The 18,838-nt window shown below is 45.0% G+C and overlaps 1 protein-coding gene across 2 annotated transcripts in view; it reads left to right on the top strand.

Annotated features, from left to right (window-relative positions):
- The first annotated feature begins 2,315 nt into the window (after positions 1-2,315).
- The window catches only part of PDXDC1 (pyridoxal dependent decarboxylase domain containing 1), a 104,546-nt gene continuing 88,023 nt past the window's right edge, over positions 2,316-18,838 (top strand). Inside the window, exon 1 of one of the 2 annotated variants that reach the window (XM_077275118.1) lies at positions 2,316-2,705. In XM_077275118.1, coding sequence (XP_077131233.1) covers positions 2,679-2,705 — 27 coding nt within the window. In that variant the 5' untranslated portion in view covers positions 2,316-2,678. The remainder of the gene's footprint in view (positions 2,706-18,838) is intronic. The other variant, XM_077275117.1, reaches the window with a different exon arrangement.

Here is an 18,838-nt window from a genome sequence, read left to right as displayed (position 1 = left end):
CCACCTGGTCAAGGGCACTCTGGACTTGCCTCCAAACCGGCCGGACTCTGCCTACCCTGTGATCTGTACCCTGGACTGTGGATGCTGAAGTCTTCAGTAAAGGTAAAGAGACTGCAACTCTGTGTCCTCGTTCTTCACTGCGCCATTCACCATACCACCATCCACACACCGGGAAGCCCTGGGGATATAGTTCACCTGTGGGAAGGTATACCATCTAGCTGCCATAACATCACCCCAGCGGACCCCTTAAGGTAGCGTCGGTCACCCTGACCGAATACCACAGGTGGCGTCACGAACATAAACTCCATCTCTTTAAAGACCTTTCCCTTTTCACGGATGTCCCAGGGCCTCGGACCGGGTCAGCCACCGTGACATCCCCCAGTGAACATCAGACCTGGTACCGAGTACCCCACGGCCCTTGGGGGGGCGATCCACATACCCAGCTAATACTCGAGTCAAAAAGTTTTCCCAGTTTTTTGCGGCAAAATTAGGTGCCTCAGCTTATACTCGGGTCGGCTTATACTCGAGTATATACGGTAATTCAGATCCAGTGATATTATCCCCATGACTGAGCAAACGAAGAGTATAAAATATCCATGACTTTCTTGGTTTGCAGAGTCCTTGCTCTGTTTGTTCCGCCCTTCTCTCAGACATATTATTATGGGAATATCCTCTGATGCTAGGTTGGCCATTTGGTCAAGGACCTTTCATGTGGTCTTTCTAAAAACATTTTTTAATAGCATTAGCGTTTCTAAATTCTGCTACTAACAGTGTTCCCCGCACGAGTGTCTCAGTCTTACATTCGCTTAGTGCATTCTAGAAGACATTCAATAATTCAATACCCTTCATTATTTATTACATGCTATTACATGCTCCATAACTGGATTTGCTGTTTTTAGTTGTAAAGTTTGCCTCCACCACTTTACTAAAAGTGCATAAGATCTCCATCCACCTACCACTGACTATACAGATACAGCGGATATAATGATAAGTGCTGCAGGCGGTGCAAATCCCACCAGGAGCAAGGTTATCCCCTTCATGACACAAGGCGTATATTTACATCACGAGTCGAGTCCCTGACTTTGATGCCGGCTTGCACACTGAGCCCGCATTTGTCCTGACAGATGATGGCTGATTTAATCAGCCATCATGCGCCTCTAACAACCGTAGGTGGAGAGGACCTCAACTGCGGCTGTTAACCTGGTTAATGCTGCTGTCAATGAGACAGCGGCATTTAACACGTGCCGGTATAGGGGTGTGTCATTCCACGTGCTCATCGGCACACCCATGATGTGATCGCGGGGCACCAACGGGTTGCCATAACAACCGGAGATCTGATGATCACCCCTTCATGCCAGTCATTATGATCCTTTTCTGAAAGCCAGCGTTTGGGCTCATTCTCACTTGCGATGAAATCGGATGAGTGCAATCAGATTAAAAATCGGATTGCATTCGGACCAACGTTATTTTATTATTGTGTGGTCATCTGCGGTTTTTTTTTCCAGCTCAGATCAAATCACGATCAGGCTGAAAAAAAATGGAAGCATGCTGCAATTGTAGTCAGAAATCGGATCACATTCTGCAATGTAATAGAAGTCAATGGGTGCGAGAAAAAAAAACGACCCTTGAAATAGATCACTCTGTTTGTAATGACACTATATAATATATGAGTTTCACTTTTTGTAATGAAAAACTGAAATTAACTTTTTGATGATATTCTAATTTTGTGAGAAGGACCTGTAATATATAGAAAATAGATAGATGATAGATGATAGATAAATAGATAGATGGATAATAGATAGATGATAAATACATAGATACATAGATAGATAATAGATAGAAGATACATAATAGATAGATAATAGATGGATAGATAGATAGATAGATAGATAGATAGATAGATAGATAGATAGATTGATAGATAGATAGATAGATAAATAGATAGATAAATAGATAATAGATAGATGATAGATAGATGATAGATAGATAGATGATAGATAGAAGATAGATGGATAGATAGATAGATGATAGATAGATAAATAGATAGATAGATAATAGATAGATAGATAGATAGATAGATAGAGTTAAATAGATAGATAATAGATGATAGATGGATAATAGATAAATAGATAATGGATAACAGATAGATAATAGATAGATGATAGATAATAGATGATAGATGGATAATAGACTGGTATGAGAGAGCCGCACAGATGAGCGATATCCTATAAGACACGTGATATAATACCCCGTGATATAATACCCCGTGATATAATACCCCGTGATATAATACGCCCGTGATCTCACATGGATCTGACATGACAGAGCAGGGATGGACGAGCTGTATCACTCTCCAGCAGTGATTGGCAGGTTGGCTCCGCCCAATTACTGACGTCATCCACTCAGTCAGCGTTTACATTCCGGCTGTAGGTGACAGCTCCAGTACGGTGGCCGGCAGAGGCCATATCGCCTGTAGTCGGCTATTCTGCGCGTTCATGTGCTCCCAGTAGAAGGCGCTGTGGACGCGCAGGAGCGCTGCTTGGTAACGTCAGCGCTGCCAGCGTGGAGACACGGGGCTGACCGGAGCAGGGAAGGAAGGGAAGGCGGAAGTGCTGACAGGGAAATACTGCTGAGGAGAAACACAAGGAGCCAGGCACCGGCGGAGAGCAGCAGCCAGCATGCAGAGCCAGAGAGCCTTCCCTCAGGTAGAGTGCTGGGTGCCACCTGCTGCCCTGGGTGCTGGGGCACAGTGTGTGCGGCTGATCCCCCTCCCCGGGCGGCCACCATGGACACATCACTGACATCACATCCCACGGTGATAACATTGTGATGGCTATGTGTCAGGTGACCGGTGATATGGCGGCGGTGTAGTGAGGGTTCCCAGCGCTCCCGGTCGCCCCGTACCTGAGCTGTGGCCGGTGATCTGCCTTATTTCCCTCCAAGTGCACGTATTGTAGGTTAAGGAAGTACATTGTCGTTCTAGGTCACTTTTTTGTGGCTTTTCCTCTTTTTTTTTAAAAAAAAGTATATTAAATGTACTTATTGTGTTACCCAAACCTCAGCCCTATCTCTAAGGCCAGGGTCAGACGGGCATAGGAAAGGGAGTCCGGGGTCAGGCGGGCGCAGGAGAGAGGGAGGCTGGGGTCAGGCGGGAGCAGGAGAGAGCGAGTCTGGGGTCAGGCGGGCGCAGGAGAGAGCGGGTCTGGGGTCAGGCGGGCGCAGGAGAGAGCGGGTCTGGGGTCAGGCGGGCACAGGAGAGAGCGGGTCTGGGGTCAGGCGGGCACAGGAGAGAGCGGGTCTGGGGTCAGGCGGGCACAGGAGAGAGCGGGTCTGGGGTCAGGCGGGAGCAGGAGAGAGCGGGTCTGGGGTCAGGCGGGCGCAGGAGAGAGCGGGTCTGGGGTCAGGCGGGCGCAGGAGAGAGCGGGTCTGGGGTCAGGCGGGCACAGGAGAGAGCGGGTCTGGGGTCAGGCGGGCACAGGAGAGAGCGGGTCTGGGGTCAGGCGGGAGCAGGAGAGAGCAAGGCTGGGGTCAGGCGGGCGCAGGAGAGAGGGAGGCTGGGGTCAGGCGGGAGCAGGAGAGAGCGAGGCTGGGGTCGGGCGGGCGCAGGAGAGAGCGAGTCTGGGGTCAGGCGGGCGCAGGAGAGAGCGGGTCTGGGGTCAGGCGGGCACAGGAGAGAGCGGGTCTGGGGTCAGGCGGGCACAGGAGAGAGCGGGTCTGGGGTCAGGCGGGCACAGGAGAGAGCGGGTCTGGCGTCAGGCGGGCGCAGGAGAGAGCGGGTCTGGGGTCAGGCGGGCGCAGGAGAGAGTGAGTGTGGGGTCAGGTGGGGAGCAGGCGAGAGTGAGCCTGGGGTCAGGTGGGGAGCAGGCGAGAGTGAGCCTGGGGTCAGGTGGGGAGCAGGCGAGAGTGAGCCTGGGGTCAGGTGGGGAGCAGGCGAGAGTGAGCCTGGGGTCAGGTGGGGAGCAGGCGAGAGTGAGCCTGGGGTCAGGTGGGGAGCAGGCGAGAGTGAGCCTGGGGGTCAGGTGGGGAGCAGGCGAGAGTGAGCCTGGGGGTCAGGTGGGGAGCAGGCGAGAGTGAGCCTGGGGTCAGGTGGGGAGCAGGCGAGAGTGAGCCTGGGGGTCAGGTGGGGAGCAGGCGAGAGTGAGCCTGGGGTCAGGTGGGGAGCAGGCGAGAGTGAGCCTGGGGTCAGGTGGGGAGCAGGCGAGAGTGAGCCTGGGGTCAGGTGGGGAGCAGGCGAGAGTGAGCCTGGGGTCAGGTGGGGAGCAGGCGAGAGTGAGCCTGGGGTCAGGTGGGGAGCAGGCGAGAGTGAGCCTGGGGTCAGGTGGGGAGCAGGAGAGAGTGAGCCTGGGGTCAGGTGGGCGCAGGAGAGAGCAAGGCTGGGGTCAGGTGGGCGCAGGAGAGAGTGAGCCTGGGGTCAGGCGGGCGCAGGAGGGAGTGTCCAATACTCATTCAGGAAACTCCTACTGTTTACCCCTCTCCCACGCTTCCGCCTTTTACCCCCGCATGACATTTAGTAATATGTAGACAATCCAGCCTCCTTTGTTAATAATGGTGATGTATCCAGAAAAATCAAAAGCTACACGGATTCTGCAGTTTTTATCTGTTTTTTTTCTGTTAGTTTTTTTTCCTATGCATCCATAGACTTGTATAGGTGAGTCTCCTCCACTGTACAGGAGATCTCATGATGAGATGTTTTTCTTTTTTTGGTCACACAATCAGTACGTGTAAAACCTGCCATCTGAACAGATATATTGCATAAGGTTCTTTCACATTGCGTTCTGTGTCCTCGTCAGGCATACGTTCGAAATCCCCCACAAAACAGTGTCCGGACGCATGCACCAACTTGGCCATAGACTGTAATGGTGATGGCAGAGCAAATCTGCTCTCTGCCGCGCACTTTTTACGGGTGTGTGTGCCTACAGGAGCAGACATTCAGACCTCGTAGACTTTTCTGAGTGTCCACCTCCTGTAGACGTACACTCCCGAAAGTGATGTACAGTAGAGCGCACCTTCGCTCTGCTGGGACCATTCCAGGTTTTTTTTTTTACGAGATCAATTTTAAAAAAAATCTGACCGGTGTACCATAAATGTGGAAATAACTCTGGAGCTTCAACATATCCCAGTGATTCTTAGATTGTTTACATGACACATTGTATTTTATGATAATGGTAAATACGTTTTTTTGTTTATTTACCAAAATATTTATTTACAAAAATATCATAAATTTGACACAAATTTCAAAAAATGTATTAAAAAACATTAATAAATAACATTTCCCACATGTCTGCTTTACATCAGCACCATTTTTAAAATGTTATTTTATTTTCTTAGCATTTTAGGAGGTTTAAAAATGTAGCAGCAATTTTTTTATTTTCCAAAGAAATGTACAAAATAATTTTTTTTCAGGGACCTTTCCAGGTTTTTTAGTGACTTTAGGGGTCCCATATATTGGAAACCACTGAAAAGTGATACCATTTTTAAAAACAGCACCCCCTGACACATTGAAAACTGCTGTCAAGTAGTTTATTAACTCTTCACGTGCTTTTCAGGAATTAATGCAAAGTGACATGATGGGAATGAAAAAAGTGTATTTTTACCTAGATGTCGCTAACTTTTGAACAGTTTACTATAGCTGGCAGACTCTAAGGCTGCTATTTGGTCGTGAATTGCCATGGCAAATATCAGGACCACACAATCATTATTATTATTTTTTATTTATATAGCACCATTAATTCCATGGTGCTGTACATGAGAAAGGGGTTAGGTACAGAATCATGATCTCAGGGTGCCAATGGGGATAAAGAAGAAGCCCCCACACTTTAACCATTTATATGATGTCACTATTGACAGCAGCAACTAAGGGGTTAAACAGATATGGATTGTGCCAACACTGATCGTGGTTAATGCAGCCAGTTGTCAGCTACAGTGGACAGCCGACAGCTGCTGGATTGTCACCAGTATGGGGATGCTATACCCTTATATCTCAGGTCAGTAAAAAGACGTATTGGCAGTCATTAAGGGGTTAAATATACAATTTGGTGCAGTTTTTCCTGCAGCGGTCCTCTGGATTTACTGTTGCAGCATATGCGGTCTTTGTAAATCTACCCTGACACTCCCCATGTGTTGGATGATGGAAATTGTCAGGTTTATGAGTCTGCAATCCATTGACAGGTTGCCATAAACAGCGGCCTGAATTCTTTTGATGAGTTGATTGGGTAACACAGGGGCCTGTGCAGCTCTTGGCATTGATATACAGTGTAGCTTATAACTGCAAGAATAGTAAAATTAAATCTCAGAAATACCTTTTTAGGGCTTGTGCACACGTTGCAGATTTTTTGCGTTTTTACCATGCAGATTTGCTAGCAAAACCTGAAGCAATCCTAATACCAGCAAAGTGAATGAGAAACCTGGAGTGTCATGCAAATGTTGCGTATTTTTGACTAGCAGATTGGGTGCAGAAAATAATCTGCAGCATATCAATTCTCTGTACATTTTTGCCTTGCGTTTTTCACTATTGACCTCACTCAAATCAGTCAAAAAAACACTGGCAAAAACATGCGGTTTTGCAGCTGCAGTTTTCCTGCCAAAGATGCAGAAATTTCTGCATCGTTTACTCAACGTGCGCACATTGCCTTAAAGGTTTTTTCTTATTCTACAAAGTGACGCCATATTGCTAGAATGTGCTGTTGCTTCCTATGCTGAGAATTCCCCATACGTTCTCCGTCAGTCCGGTAAATTGCCATTGCTCCACTCTTGACGGGGCATTTCAGAATCCTGTATTCTGGATCAGCGGTGGTCCTAGCCAGGGCCGATTCTAGTTATCCTGCTTTAAATGGCGCCCCTCCCCACAGTGCAATATAATCCTGCAGTGGATAAGTACAGTTTTGTCATTGTTTTTTTTTTTTTTTTTTTTTGGGGGGGGGGTTCTGTTTTTAAGGTATTCTTTGTATTTTAAAGATGACCTGTCAGCATGATTCTTCAGGTCAGTACGATTACAGCGATGTCAGACGTGCATAGTTTTTATTTATTTATTTTAGTGGTAAAAAAAATTCTTAAGTTTGTTAAACCATTTTTTTTCTCCATTTTCTGCGACTCACAACGTTTTTTAATTTTTTATTGATGGAGCAGTGTGCCAGCTTGTTTTCATAGTACATGCAACATTTTGATCCCTCTTTTGTTTTTTTTTTGTTGAGGTGACAAAAAAATGCAATACTGAGGGGTTTTTTTTGTATCTTTTTGTGACATTTTCCTTATGGATTAGTCACATTTCAATAGACCAGGCTTATATAAATGTGGCATTACCAAATTTGTTAAAAAAAATATTTATTTTTTTTGATAATTTCTAATGAGGGTGGAAAAAGGTGATTTTAATTTTTTCTTTTATTCTTGAACCCTCGACCGTCAGATCACTTAAACTAGTTACTACAATACCTTAGTACTGCAGTAAAGAGGACGCTTCACTGGGAGCAAATTTGGCAGCGACTGCCAAACCTGTTGGTAGCCTTCAATTAGATTGCAGGGGGATGATGGGAGTCGGTGAACCCTGTTAACTCTATTTACATACCAATGTCAGAAATTGAGGCGAAGTCCCTGGACCCATCAGTCGGATCCACAAATTATCACCTATCCAAGCTTTTAATGTTGAGAATAATCCTTTAAATCAGTGGTGGGCAATTTATTTTTCCAAGGGGCCACATGAGATCATGACTGTTGTGGAGGCCGAACCAATAGGCTGAAATTAATTCTGCTCAATATTAATATTAACATATTCATTATAATTATTTTCTAATTATATTGTATCACTTAAAATATTGAGCAAAATTAAGTATGTTGACAGCCCTGTATATACCATATGAGCCCGCACACCGCCCCCTGTATATAGTATGCGCCACACATAGCCTCCTTTGTGCAGCATGAGCCCCTACATAGCCTCCCATATGCAGCGTGAGCCCCCACATAGCCTTCGATATACATACAAACATCCAATACACATGAAAAAAAAAACAACAAAAAAAAAGAAATCTCCTCGCTCCTGTTCCCCCGGGGTTCTTCTCCGGTCTCCAGTGTACTGACTCTCTGCAGTGCACAGATGATGCGATGAAATAATGCCATCTTGTCTGCTGTCTCACATGCTGTTTGGAGCCAGCGGCTCCTCCAGCACCACCAATATATTCACCGCTGTCTGCAGCCATAAAATGTGAATAGCGGTGACAGCGGGCGGGGGAGGGCACGTTGCAGCCCATGGGCCACTGTTTCAGCCCTTCCGGCTCTCGGTCTGTGGTTTGCCCAGGTCTGCTCTAAATAGTCCAAATGACTTTGCAGGTCTCACCCTATAATTAGCTCCAGGTACGGGGAAACCAGTTCCTCAGGCCTAATGTGCCACTTGCTGGTTTGGAAACGTCTGATTTATCGATTTATAATCTTTAGGAATGTCAAATATTTTGCCTAACCACATTGACCTGTAACGTTCCCATTGCCTGGTATTTGCAGCCTTTGCTGACATTTTACATGGGTTTTGTTACTACGATAGAGTTTGGGTATGGCTGCGGTCATATCACGGCGTTCATGTATAGCGGAGTCATGACAGCTGTCTGGATCGCTTTACAGCTAGATAATAGTGATGTATATTTGACAGCAGATCACGCTGCTGACTGCACTTTTTTGTACTCAATATTGCTGAACATCCTGACAGTCCCCATGTGAACGGACCATCATAGTATTTCCAGAGTCTTGGGTGATCTGCAGGCCGCTGGCAGGGTTATTCTCTTTGCCGTTGTGTACCACGAAAATAAGTGGTGAATGGCTCACATGGACACGTGTATAGTAGGCTTCTAGTAGACGATGGCTGTGACCAGTTATCTGGTGGCTACAGCAACCTGACCCCAAATTACAATATGGGGCAGTGATTACCCGATCATTCTTCCTGATTACTGCTCAGTGTGAACCTGCCCATCCTGCCAACGAGAAAATCGTCCCTTGTAAATAGAACTCGCACTGCCAAGATCTCTGGCCGCCTATGCGCACTGATCGATTTATTACAGATCGCTCAGTGCACATCGTTTACTTTGGTCTGCCTGTATAAACGATCATCCAATGATCGGTAAAGATTTACCGACCAGCAGTCATATGGTGCAGCCGGTCCGTCCTTGTAAACGTTGCTTCAGCGGTGATGACATGTTCTACAATATCCATTCCACCTAAATGACAATCCAGGACCAAAAGGACCACAGTCCCTAGATTAAGGACACCTTGGTTAAATTAAAGTAGATATCTGCCACAATGTAAAAGCTAAAAAGCTAATGTTTCCAAAAAAAAAAAATAGTTAATCATCTCTTGATCTCCTGGGTCGTCTACTTCCTTATGATCTTGAATATTGAGTACCGTACTTCCTTATTACTGGCACAAAGCTATGCAGAAAGCAAGGTTCCTCAGTAATACAGGCATACATTGGAGGTTTGTACATGGGCGCTCTGCCAGTTGGTATAAACCGGTTACCAGTATTATCAGTCCTGGCTCATATTCACTTAGGGGTCTAGAATCTGTGGGCCTAATACAACAAAGCTTTTACTCTAGAAAACTGACGTAAAATGCTTTGAAAAGTTACAACATTGTTGAGTAAAATTTTGCGACTTTTGCCATTTTTCACTCTAGTTTGAAGCAGCTCTGCCAAGATAGACTGAGCTGGGGAGGGGCTGTGGCGGGACAGCGCATGGCTTTACCCGGCCAAACTTAACAAATGTGCCAGCGTTCCTTACTCCAGTCCCTGACAGTAATAGCATTTTTGGCAAGACGAAGGGAACCAAACTGAGGACACTACTTAAAGGGAATCTGTCACCCCATTTTTCACCTATAAGCTAAGGCCACCACATTAGGGGCTTATCTACAGCATTACAGAATGCCAACAAAAGATAAGAAAAACAAGTTAGATTATACTCACCCAGGGACGGTCTGGGTCCGGGGCCTCCCATCTTCATGTGATGACGTCTTCTTTGCTTCCTGTCGCGGCTCCAGCGCAGGCGTACTTTGTCTGTCCTGTTGAGGGCAGAGCAAAGCACTGCAGTGCGCAGGCGCCGGGAAAGGTCAGGGAGGACTGGCGCCTGCACACTGCAGTACTTTGCTCTGCCCTTCAACGGAGCCGCGACAGGAAGCAAAGAAGAGGATGTCATCGTATGAAGATGGGAGGAGCCGGACCGCGATGCCCATCGGACCGCATCGGGACCGCCCCTGGGTGAGTATAATGTAACTAGTTTTTCTTATCTTCCATGTTACATCGAGGGCTTACCTACAGCATTACAGAATGCATTACAGAATGCTGTAGATAAGCCCCTGATGGCGGTGGCCGCAGCTTGTAGCCGAAAAATGGGGTGACAGGTTCCCTTTAATGAATTTTGACGCTTCCGACTCCAGGGTACCTTTCATTAAGACTGGCATACATAACGCCAGCCTTAAAAGGGGTTGTCCCACAGTCAAAGTACATTTTAATCCATAAATCTTTGGAACAATAAGTTTCACAATTGGTGTGTTTAAAAAATAATGTCCCTGTGCTGAGATAATCTTATAAATGTGCACCTGGTATGTACTGTGCAATGGCTGTGTCTGACTGTACAGGGACAGAAACATTTGCTCCTGTGGTAAAATAGGTAGGTTAATGTTTTACCTCACAGAAAGCAGCAGCTGCGAGCCACTACTATGTCATCTATACAATCACGTATTCCTCTTCTCCTGGCCAGGAATTGTGGTATGTGCTGACCATGTACTGGAGCAGCTGTGCATGGTCGGACACAGCCCTTACCCAGTACATTGCACATTTATAAGAATCTTACTTTTTTTTAAAGGGAACCTGTCACCCCCAAAATGGAAGTTGAGCTAAGCCCACCGGCATCAGGGGCTTATCTACAGCATTCTGTAATGCTGTAGATAAGCCCCCGATGTATCCTGAAAGATGAGAAAAAGAGGTTAGATTATACTCACCCAGCGGCAGTCCCGCTGCGGTCCGGGGCCTCCCATCTTCTTACGATGATGTCCTCTTCTTGTCTTCACACTGCGGCTCTGGAGCAGGCGTACTTTGTCTGCCCTGTTGAGGGCAGAGCAAAGTACTGCAGTGCGCAGGCGCTGGGCCTCTCTGACCTTTCCTGGCACCTGCGCACTGCAGTACTTTGCTCTGTCCTCAACAGGGCAGACAAAGTGCGCCGGAGTCGCAGCGTGAAGACAAGGAGAGGACGTCATCCTATGAAGATAGGAGGCGCCGGAGCGGACCTGAGACACCCATCGAACCGGACCGCAGCAGGACCGCCCCTGGGTAAGTATAATCTAACCTCTTTTTCTCCTCTTTCAGTTTACATCGGGGGGCTTATCTACAGCATTACAGAATGCTGTAGATAAGCCCCTGATGGCGGTGGGCTTAGCTCAACTTCCATTTTGGGGGTGACAGGTTCCCTTTAAATATTGCAAAGGAAAATTCACAGTGTAGTACCGGACCTGCAAAAGTGATAAGGTTTGACCAAATCTGCTTTACACGCTGTAAAGATGTTCAGTTCTGCATCATGCCAATTCATTCTGTTTATTTTCATCGTGGAACTTACGTACTTCATTGTAGAGGAGTGAAATTAGTAGCAAATCTACAGCAAAACCCACACTGTACTTGCATATTTTCTGCTGCTGATTTGCAGAGGAAATGCCATCCTATGTAAATTTAGGGTGAATCCAAACTGCAGAATTTGTGGATTTCCCTTGAAGATTTCCACAGTTAAATCCGTAGTGGATTACAGTATTTTCGTCAAGTGGTTGATATTTTAGAAATCCAATCCACATACTGCATACTTTCAGACCGGAATTCGCCATGTGGTGCACATGGATTTGTTGCAAGTGAGGTCAAAAGGGAACATACCGTATATTGCGCAATTAATCCACAAATAATTTAGCATTGCAGATTTAAGGAATCTGTAGTAGTGATGAGTGAGTATACTCGTTACTTGAGATTTCCCGAGCACGCTCTGGTGGTGTCAAGAGTATTTTGGCGTGCTCGGAGATTTAGTTTTTTCCGCCTCAGCTGCATGATTTGAATACATGTGGGGATTCCCTAACAAACAGGCAACCCCCACATGTATTCAAGCTGTCTAGCAGCTGCAAATCATGCAGCTGTGTTGACGAAAACTAAATCTCTGAGCACTCACAAATACTCGGAGGACACCCAAGCATGCTTGGGAAATCTCGAGTAACAAGTATACTCGCTCATCACTACTACAGATTCTGACCCAAGCGTGACAGCCTCCTAGAAGTATATGCCAGTCCGTATATTGCAGTCTGTGATCGGACATGGCTCGCTCAGGTGCAGAGCAGATGGGAGCAGTAACTGCATCTATCTGCCCTAGTCTGCTGGATTAATTGAGCCCATACTGTAATATTTTGCCATGCGTACGTGACAGATCCATATGTAAAATTTCCCATGTGCCCTTGCTGAGCTCATGAAGCCTAAATTACTGGGAAAGATACTTCCACCAGAGCAAAATGTTAAACTTAGATCTGCATATTAGGAGATCTGAAAAAGAAAGGAAGGAACCTTGCAGACTGCAACTTGGCGTCATTTTTGTGTCAAAGGCAATCTGCTTTTTAAAGTGATACAGACATTGCATCTGTTCAACTCTGAGAACCGACCCGAGTTCACTCTACTGACATGAGCTCCGGCCGTCGTTCCAGTCACGTCCTGGAGATGAGAAATATCCCTACTAGTGATGTCGCTCCATTGAAACGTATGTTATGCTTTGATGGATTACATTGCTAGAATTTCCTCCAAGCGTTTCATCTTCTACTGTCTACAATCCACTTTGAGCCCCATAAGTGTGCCCTTTCCCGTAGGTAATAGTGAGCTGCCATTGTGTGCATGCTTTATGCCTGTAGCTATTCTATATACATTACTATCTACAAATCCGTGGAATTACCCTGCAAGTGTTGCCATATCTCGCTTTCTGTATGCCAAGTCTTCGGTGCTGATAAATAGATAAGAATATTGATAGGTACAGCAGGTACTCTTGTGATAGATATACATACATACACACAGTATATATGTCTGTATGTATATATGTATATGTGTATATATATATATATATATATATATATATATATATATATATATATATATATATATATATATATATATATATATGTATATATAGATAGATAGATCTATATACAGTGGGGCAAAAAAGTATTTAGTCAGTCAGCAATAGTGCAAGTTCCACCACTTAAAAAGATGAGAGGCGTTTGTAATTTACATCATAGGTAGACCTCAACTATGGGAGACAAACTGAGAAAAAAAAATCCAGAAAATCACATTGTCTGTTTTTTTAGCATTTTATTTGCATATTATGGTGGAAAATAAGTATTTGGTCAGAAACAAACAATCAAGATTTCTGGCTCTCACAGACCTGTAACTTCTTCTTTAAGAGTCTCCTCTTTCCTCCACTCATTACCTGTAGTAATGGCACCTGTTTAAACTTGTTATCAGTATAAAAAGACACCTGTGCACACCCTCAAACAGTCTGACTCCAAACTCCACTATGGTGAAGACCAAAGAGCTGTCAAAGGACACCAGAAACAAAATTGTAGCCCTGCACCAGGCTGGGAAGACTGAATCTGCAATAGCCAACCAGCTTGGAGTGAAGAAATCAACAGTGGGAGCAATAATTAGAAAATGGAAGACATTCAAGACCACTGATAATCTCCCTCGATCTGGGGCTCCACGCAAAATCCCACCCCGTGGGGTGAGAATGATCACAAGAACGGTGAGCAAAAATCCCAGAACCACGCGGGGGGACCTAGTGAATGAACTGCAGAGAGCTGGGACCAATGTAACAAGGCCTACCATAAGTAACACACTACGCCACCATGGACTCAGATCCTGCAGTGCCAGACGTGTCCCACTGCTTAAGCCAGTACATGTCCGGGCCCGTCTGAAGTTTGCTAGAGAGCATTTGGATGATCCAGAGGAGTTTTGGGAGAATGTCCTATGGTCTGATGAAACCAAACTGGAACTGTTTGGTAGAAACACAACTTGTCGTGTTTGGAGGAAAAAGAATACTGAGTTGCATCCATCAAACACCATACCTACTATAAAGCATGGTGGTGGAAACATCATGCTTTGGGGCTGTTTCTCTGCAAAGGGGCCAGGACGACTGATCCGGGTACATGAAAGAATGAATGGGGCCATGTATCGTGAGATTTTGAGTGCAAACCTCCTTCCATCAGCAAGGGCATTGAAAATGAAACGTGGCTGGGTCTTTCAACATGACAATGATCCAAAGCACACCGCCAGGGCAACGAAGGAGTGGCTTCGTAAGAAGCATTTCAAGGTCCTGGAGTGGCCTAGCCAGTCTCCAGATCTCAACCCTATAGAAAACCTTTGGAGGGAGTTGAAAGTCCGTGTTGCCAAGCGAAAAGCCAAAAACATCACTGCTCTAGAGGAGATCTGCATGGAGGAATGGGCCAACATACCAACAACAGTGTGTGGAAACCTTGTGAAGACTTACAGAAAACGTTTGACCTCTGTCATTGCCAACAAAGGATATATTACAAAGTATTGAGATGAAATTTTGTTTCTGACCAAATACTTATTTTCCACCATAATATGCAAATAAAATGATAAAAAAACAGACAATGTGATTTTCTGGATTTTTTTTTTCTCAGTTTGTCTCCCATAGTTGAGGTCTACCTATGATGTAAATTACAGACGCCTCTCATCTTTTTAAGTGGTGGAACTTGCACTATTGCTGACTGACTAAATACTTTTTTGCCCCACTGTATATATCTATACACACACACACACACACACACACACACACACACACACACACACACACACACACACACACACACACACACACACACACTATATGTCTATCTATATATATCTCTTATAAATACGGTATATAATTTATTTATTATGTAATTCTTTCCAGCTTATGCCAAGATCAGAACTAGGGCATACTCCCTGGCAGTGAGATGTTACAAGTTCCAAGTACCCACCCCAGCATAACTGGCACAGCGTTCCCTACCAGACATACCGTTACAGTCAGTCATGACCTATCATTATCGTTTTCACCTGGTTGCGGTGCTGTACGTTCTCTTGTATACATGACCTGCATATTGCAGACACCTAAAATAGAATAAAAACTTCCGCATTCCTTCCCAGGGTAGTTTTGCACCATGTTCTTTGGTTTCAATAATCTGCTTTTACCTGAATTATTAATCTTTTGCTCTCATCTGTATGTAGGTCACTGTATTTTCTTTGTAAAACACCTGCGATGGCATGTTTGTTAGCAGAGCCTTATGAGTGTAGCAGAGCTGGGTGCAACCGATTGTGATATATCTATTACATTGTGATAGCAATAGAAAAACTGCACAAGCGATAGTCGTTTATTTTTGGTCCAAGTACAATCCGACAAAACATTGGATCGCGCTTGGACCAGTGTTATTCTATGGGGCCTTGCACATGTTCTATTTTTTATTTTTTTCTTGGACCGAGTGTGTTCAAGGAAAAAAAAAATCACAGCATGCACCATTTGCATGCGTAAATTTGATTGCACTCGGCCGTGCAAACCAATGGGTCCATCAAAAAAATAGTGGACCAGGCTCTCACATCCTAGTTCAGTCTGATTTCCACAGACTGACAGAATGGAGAGGATGGAGAATTTTTTTTCCAATCTTCTCCACATCTAAGAAGATTGGATGACACTCAACTGAAGTACTCCAGGAAAATAAAAAAAAAAGTATTCTAATGGTCATGCCTTCATAATCAATAAAATTAACCTGATTAGTGCTGTTTCAGAGGCATAGCTAGAGATTTGGTTCAGAGGGAGCAAAACTTCTGAGTGGGCCCCTAACCAGGTAACCCCGATTACAACGTAAAATGGCACATCTTAATAGTGGATGTAGGAGAACCTCAGCAGATAACCATGGTGGTACTACTGAAAATAATCTCTATACAAAGAACGGCGCTGATATTACTGCCATATGGTGACCATACAGTGGTAGATACCAGTCCTGCAGAACATGTAATACATTACAGCACATTACAGATAATGACTTACCGCTGACGTTCTTTCTGACGGAATCGTTCATTTTTCCTCTTTTCCATCTGTCCCAGACTGACATGGCAACTTCTCCAACTATGACACGACTGCAGAGATTACAACAAATAACAAAGACTGTCTGGCACTTCCAAGCTAGTGTGGACAGGTGCATACTAGGAACAGCCACCTCCATATACAATATACAAAAAGAAGTTGCACTCTGTATTGTTAAAGCATGTAGACATGGAATATATGAAATATAGATAGCAATACTGTTCTGGATATTAAGAAAAAATTAAGATGTTTAGCACATAACTTGGCCAATTCATGCATGCCCAGCAACCAACGACAAGGTGGCCTCAAGCTGCTGGGACCCTACATGTCTAGTGTGAATACCTCTCTTAGGCTGAAGTCTGAATTCCTGGGTAAATGTGGATTCCTCTCTTTAACCCCTTTCTGTCATTAGACGTACTATTCCGTCCATGTGGGGTGGGCCCTACTTCCCAAGGACGGAATAGTACGTCATACGCGATCGGCCGCGCTCACGGGGGGAGCGCGGCCGATCGCGGCCGGGTGTCAGCTGCATATCGCAGCTGACATCCGGCACTATGTGCCAGGAGCGGTCACGGACCGCCCCCGGCACATTAACCCCCGGCACACAGCGATCAAACATGATCACGATGTGCCGGCGGTGCAGGGAAGCATCGCGCAGGGAGGGGGCTCCCTGCGGGCTTCCCTGATCCCCCCCGCAGCAACGCGATGTGATCGCGTTGCTGCGAGGGTCTTACCTCCCTCCCTGCCTGCTCCAGACCCGGATCCAAGATGGCCGCGGATCCGGGTCCTGCAGGGAGGGAGGTGGCTTCACAGAAGCCTGCTCAGAGCAGGCACTATGAAGCAGCCTGCACTTCTCGCAGATCGGTGATCTGTCAGAGTGCTATGCAAACTGACAGATCACCGATCTGTATTGTCCCCCCCTGGGGCAAAGTAAAAAAGTAAAAAAAAAATTTTCAAAATGTGTAAAAAAAAAAAAAAAAAAAAAAAAACATTCAAAATAATGAAAAAAAAAAAAAAATTATTCCCATAAATACATTTCTTTATCTAAATAAAATAAAAAAAACAATAAAAGTACACATATTTAGTATCGCCGCGTCCGTAACGACCCGACCTATAAAACTGGCCCACTAGTTAACCCCTTCAGTAAACACCGTAAGAAAAAAAAAAAAAAAAAAAAACGAGGCAAAAAACAACGCTTTATTATCATACCGCCGAACAAAAAGTGGAATAACACGCGATCAAAAAGACTGATATAAATAACCATGGTACCGCTGAAAACGTCATCTTGTCCCGCAAAAAACGAGCCGCCATACAGCATCATCAGCAAAAAAATAAAAAAGTTATAGTCCTGAGAATAAAGCGATACCAAAATAATTATTTTTTCTATAAAATAGTTTTTATCGCATAAAAGCGCCAAAACATAAAAAAATGATATAAATGAGATATCGCTGTAATCGTACTGACCCGACGAATAAAACTGCTTTATCAATTTTACCAAACGCGGAACGGTATAAACGCCTCCCCAAAAAGAAATTCATGAATAGCTGGTTTTTGATCACTCTGCCTCACAAAAATCGGAATAAAAAGCGATCAAAAAATGTCACGTGTCCGAAAATGTTACCAATAAAAACGTCAACGCATCCCGCAAAAAACAAGATCTCACATGACTCTGTGGACTCAAATATGGAAAAATTACAGCTCTCAAAATGTGGTAACGCAAAAAATATTTTTTGCAATGAAAAGCGCCTTTCAGTGTGTGACGGCTGCCAATCATAAAAATCCGCTAAAAAACCCGCTATAAAAGTAAATCAAACCCCCCTTCATCACCCCCTTAGTTAGGGAAAAATTAAAAAATGTATTTATTTCCATTTTCCCATTAGGGTTAGGGTTAGGGCTAGAGTTAGGACTAGAGTTAGGGCTAGGGTTAGGGCTAGGGTTATTGCTAGGGTTAGGGCTAGCGTTGGGGCTAGGGTTGGGGCTACAGTTAGGGTTGGGTCTAAAGATAGGGTTAGGGTTTGGATTACATTTACGGTTGGGAATAGGGTTGGGTGTGTCTGGGTTAGAGGAGTGGTTAGGGTTACTGTTGGGATTAGGGTAAGGGGTGTGTTTGGATTAGGGTTTCAGTTATAATTGGGGGGTTTCCACTGTTTAGGCACATCAGGGGCTTTCCAAACGGGATATGGCATCCGATCTGAATTCCAGCCAATTCTGCGTTGAAAAAGGAAAACAGTGCTCCTTCCCTTCCGAGCTCTCCCGTGTGCCCAAACAGGGGTTTACCCCAACATATGGGGTATCAGCGTACTCAGGACAAATTGGACATCATCTTTTGGGGTCCAATTTCTCCTGCTACCCTTGGGAAAATACAAAACTGGGGGCCAAAAAATAAGTTTTGTGGGAAAAAAAAGATTTTTTATTTTCACGGCTCTGCGTTGTAAACTGTAGTGAAACACTTGGGGGTTCAAAGTTCTCACAACACATCTAGATAAGTTCCTTGGGGGGTCTAATTTCCGATATGGGGTCACTTGTGGGGGGTTTGTACTGTTTGCGTACATCAGGGGCTCTGCAAATGCAACGTGACGCCTGCAGACCAATCCATTTAAGTCTGCATTCCAAATGGCGCTCCTTCCCTTCCGAGCTCTGTCATGCGCCCAAACAGTGGTTCCCCCCACATATCGGGTATCAGCATACTCAGGACAAATTGGACAACAAATTTTGGGGTC

The sequence above is a fragment of the Ranitomeya variabilis genome, chromosome 7 (genome assembly GCF_051348905.1).
Source record: "Ranitomeya variabilis isolate aRanVar5 chromosome 7, aRanVar5.hap1, whole genome shotgun sequence".
NCBI lineage: Eukaryota > Metazoa > Chordata > Amphibia > Anura > Dendrobatidae > Ranitomeya > Ranitomeya variabilis.
This window is presented reverse-complemented; position numbering and strand designations above follow the sequence as displayed.